At 43.4% G+C, this 4,450-nt stretch overlaps 1 protein-coding gene across 1 annotated transcript; it reads left to right on the forward strand.

The window, feature by feature from the left end:
• The first annotated feature begins 3,091 nt into the window (after positions 1–3,091).
• On the forward strand, positions 3,092–4,030 carry LOC141989848 (olfactory receptor-like protein OLF1). The gene has a single exon (XM_074956769.1). The coding sequence runs from the start codon at positions 3,092–3,094 to the stop codon at positions 4,028–4,030; it is 939 nt and encodes a 312-aa protein (XP_074812870.1).
• The last annotated feature ends 420 nt before the right edge of the window (positions 4,031–4,450 follow it).

Below are 4,450 nucleotides of genomic sequence, written 5' to 3' on the forward strand. Positions count from 1 at the left end.
TCCCCTCTCCTCTGCAGAATCCAGCTCCAAGATGGATGGAGTTTTGGAGTCACATGGGCAAGTCACACTGGAACTGCCATGGATCTCCTTGAGAGGAGGTGATGACCCCAATGGCCTTGTGCATCTGCAGCCATTGATCAGTGCATGGGTCCATTCATTGTGGGACCTCACACTTTCATGTCAATCGAACACTACTGTCAGTCCGCACCACACCTTTGTGTTAGTGGGATACCTTTTAGGTTGGTGGCTGTGACATACCAGGGTGCAACTCAGATTAATCAGCAGCTGTGCCACACCCACCTGAAACCATGCAATGCTTGCTGAAGTGACTTCCACCTGGGCCACTCACAAACAACTTTCAAGCATGTAAACCGCACCCGAGGTATGTGTGTGTAACTGCAACCTGGCCAGGAATAGTTGGGTTTCACTCAGGCTCTCACCACCCTTGGTTATACTGCAGGGTGACCCCAACACGCTCCCCACTCTTCAATTTCCCTCCCGAAATGTGCTTTATGTGCTGCCCACTCCTCTCCTGGACAATACAGACTACATTGTCCATTATTGCTTTAATAGCACTAACATGCCTGCAACTTTGTTTCTCAGCCACATCTATTAAAACACCCTGGATTAGATAAAACAATAAAACAAAGTTCATTGACTACAAAGATAGATTTTAAGTGAGTACAAATTAGGAGTCATAGAAGTCAGAGATGGTTACAAGAAAAATAAAGCTAGAATGCAACTTGTGCCTAAGTTAACAAATGATGTGAAATTCAAAGCAAAAGTTTCCTCACCACATGCTCTCAGCACTCTTACTGACCAAACTTCTTAGGTTAGGACCCCTCCCCCAGTCCAATGGCTGCTTTTTTTCCTCCCTCCAGATGCAGTGAATCAATGGGCAGAGAGAGAGAGAGAGAGAGAGAACGGTGCCTTGGGATGTCTGCCCCTTCTTTTTATAGTCCTGGCCCCCATCTGAGAAACATTTCCACCTGGTTACCGGAAGACAAAACTCTATGTAGAAGGATGTTCCCTGCTGCTTTTCCCTCACCTTTTTAGGCTACCTTTGTTTCCCTTCCTGCTTGACGACTCTGATTACTGTTTAGATACAAACTTAAGCACAGCACGTTTCTTTGTTTAAGACAGACCAGTTTGACAGCCTCAGTTTGGAACATGTATTAATTACATTATACAGTGTCATCTTATAACTTCACATACATTATCAAAAAATGTGTATTAATATTTGCGGTGACAGCATGACTATTTCTAGTTGACTCATAGATTTATTTATCATATAAAAGCTGAGCTCTGTGTGCAGATAATATCCATGCACGAGGGATAGTTTTGTGAACTGCAGAAGTCGGTAGCAGGCTGTGGTCTCCTCCTGAACTCCTCTGGTCATCATGTGGTCTCCATCAGGCAAAAATGAATGAACCTATCTTTCCTACCTGTGGGAGAGTAACCTAGCAAGCGAAGGACATAGGATACCATGGTGGTTGACATGCTATAAATAGCATAATAATCTGGAGTACTCTTACATGTCTTACAAGTTTTACATTCCACCTATTGGGGCCAGGACAATGAGGTGATTCTGAAACCTGGAATGACTGAGAAGATATGATCTGCAGCTGCAAACAATTAGTACATTGCACCTGTATCTAACTTTCTGCTCCTATGATTCCAAATTTCTTGCTAAGGCTGGTTGAATTTTTTTTTATTTTCAATTTAACTATTTTTTCCATGAAATAAACTTTTTTCCTGAAAATTATATGCTTTCCATCAAAATACCAATCTCCTCTCCTCCCTAAACCATGGCTATGTGACTCTGGTGAAGTTCCAGAGCAGTTCAGCTAGAGGAGAGACCATCATGCATCATGGGGGATGTAGTCCAGCCTCGGAGCCAGGAACATGGAAGATATTGGTGCGGTGTGGTATCTGATGCACCCCTATGGTATTTCCTAGCAAAAAAAGATTTTGGTCTCCACAAAAAAAACAAAAAAACCAAAAACCCTATGATATTTACATGCAAAAAGGTTCTGATCTCCACAAAAAAAAAAAAAACTTTCTAGATGAGCTCTACACAGTACTCAGCTTACACTGAAAACAGCAGGATGAAATATACCCCTAACCTCATACTCTGTAACTCTGGTAGAAATTGCATCATTTAATAACATAGTAGAAAAGAGTGGGACAAATTAAACCACAGGGCACCAATTACACCAAGGTGGCTTTGGTTCACTGAACACGTTAATTAGGTGTGGTGTTTCTCTTAGCTCAGGTATTCCCAGTTGCTTCAGGAATCATGTGCCATCGATCACACATCTCAGTATAAAATTTCCCGAATGCTCCAAACTGTCAGTTTCTATTGATGGGGAAATGCTACCACATCTCTCTCTCTCTCTTCTCAGCAGGTACGTGCTATTGTCCCGAATTACAGTCACACACACACATGCAGACACCACGGAGATCAGCAGGTATTAAATTCAAGATCTCCAGCACTTAACACCTCAGCCCCAACTCCTACCCCTTCAGCTAAAGGAGCGACCTCCTGGGTTGGAAAAAAAATAGGCAATTACCGAGTCACTGAAGCCAGGGCTTCCCATTATGTCTCTGGATTTTCATACAGCTACAGTAAATGCCAAAAAGATTAATTAGCACAGTAAGCAACTTTACCCCAAACTGACATGCAAAGACATAGAGCTCCCCTTGCCCAAATAGGGTGGAAAGATTGACACTCCTTTACTCTCACTCCTTCTTTCGCTAAGGAATAAAACCTTCAGACTGATTCTCTCACAGGAGAGTCACAAGTCACTCTTTTCTGTTCGGAGTAGTGAATAGCAGCGTTTCTTGTGGGGGGCATGATTAACCTGAAGTGTCATTGTATTTGCAGTGTGCGTATCTTATCAAACACCTGAAATGACCAACTGTGAACATCTGGCTCTGTGGACTAAGCCCTTTCCTGAGTGGGTACTGTTGTCCATTGAGAAACTGATCTCCATTTATCTTCACTTACTTCATTACAAAGAAGGGACAGGTTTTCCACACCATCCACCTGCCCACATCTCTGTAGCTGTCTGATATCTGTTCAGAGGAGATGGAAAAGGGAAATCACTCAGAGGTGACTGAGTTCATTCTCTCAGGACTGACAGATCGTCCGGAGCTACAGGTCCTCCTGTTTGGGCTTTTCCTACTGCTTTATGGCATCACCCTGGTGGGGAATGGGGGGATGATCTTGTTAATCACAACTAACCCCCGACTCCACACCCCCATGTACTTTTTCCTCAGGAATTTGTCTTTCTGTGACCTCTGCCTTTCCTCGACAATTTCCCCTCAGATGCTGCTGAATTTCTTAGCCGAGAGGAAAAACATTTCTTTCACTGCCTGCGCTGTGCAAATGTCTCTCTCTATCACTTTTGCAGATTCTCAGGGCTTCTTGCTGGCTGTGATGGCGTATGACCGTTATGTGGCCATCTGTAATCCACTGCTCTATACGGTCACCATGTCCAGGCAGCTTTGTAAACAGCTGGTGGCTGGGGTGTACGCTCTGGGGGTTTTGGATTCAATGATATTCACGTGTTTTACATTTCGGCTGTCATTCTGCAGCTCCAACATCATCAATCATTTCTTCTGTGACATCCCCCCACTGTTGGCGCTCTCCTGTTCTGACACCCGCATCAGTGAGAAGGTGATGTTTACTTTTGCGTGTTGCGTTATAATGAGCAGCTTTATTCCTGTCCTCCTCTCCTATGTTTATATCATCTCCACCATTCTGCAGATCCGCTCAGCTGAGGGCCGGTGCAAAGCCTTCTCCACCTGCACTTTCCACTTGACCGCTGTGGCCCTGTATTTTCTTACCCTCCTCTTCATGTATTTACGTCCCACCTCCAGCTATTCAATGGAAACGGACAAAATAGTCTCAGTGTTTTACTCGCTGGTTATCCCCATGTTGAACCCCCTCATCTACAGCCTGAGGAACATGGAGGTGAAGGACGCCCTGAGGAAAAGAATGAATAAACTCCTAACCAATTCATGAATCTGTTTAACTCTGTACTGGTTTAGTGATGGGGAGTGGAAAAAGGTGAATTCAATTCTCAGCCCATTGCAACATACATATTCACAGCTGTATCCCCCCCCAGGTATTAATACATACTCGGTGTTAATTAATAAGTAAAAAGTGATTTTATTAAATACAAAAAGTAGGATTTAAGTGGTTCCAAGTAATAACAGACAGAACAAAGTAAATTACCAAACATAATAAAATAAAACATGTAAGTGTAAGCCTACTACAGTGAAAACTAAATGCAGGTAAATCTGACCCTCAAAGATGTTGCAATAAGCCTGCTTAAAAATTAGATCAACAGAGTTCCGTTACAGAGGGCGGGGAAACTTTTCATACCCTGTGCGAGGTAGTTAGCTTGTACTGACCCTCAGTGTCATTCTTCCTTTGACCTAG

The sequence above is a fragment of the Natator depressus genome, chromosome 6 (genome assembly GCF_965152275.1).
Source record: "Natator depressus isolate rNatDep1 chromosome 6, rNatDep2.hap1, whole genome shotgun sequence".
Classification (NCBI taxonomy): domain Eukaryota; kingdom Metazoa; phylum Chordata; order Testudines; family Cheloniidae; genus Natator; species Natator depressus.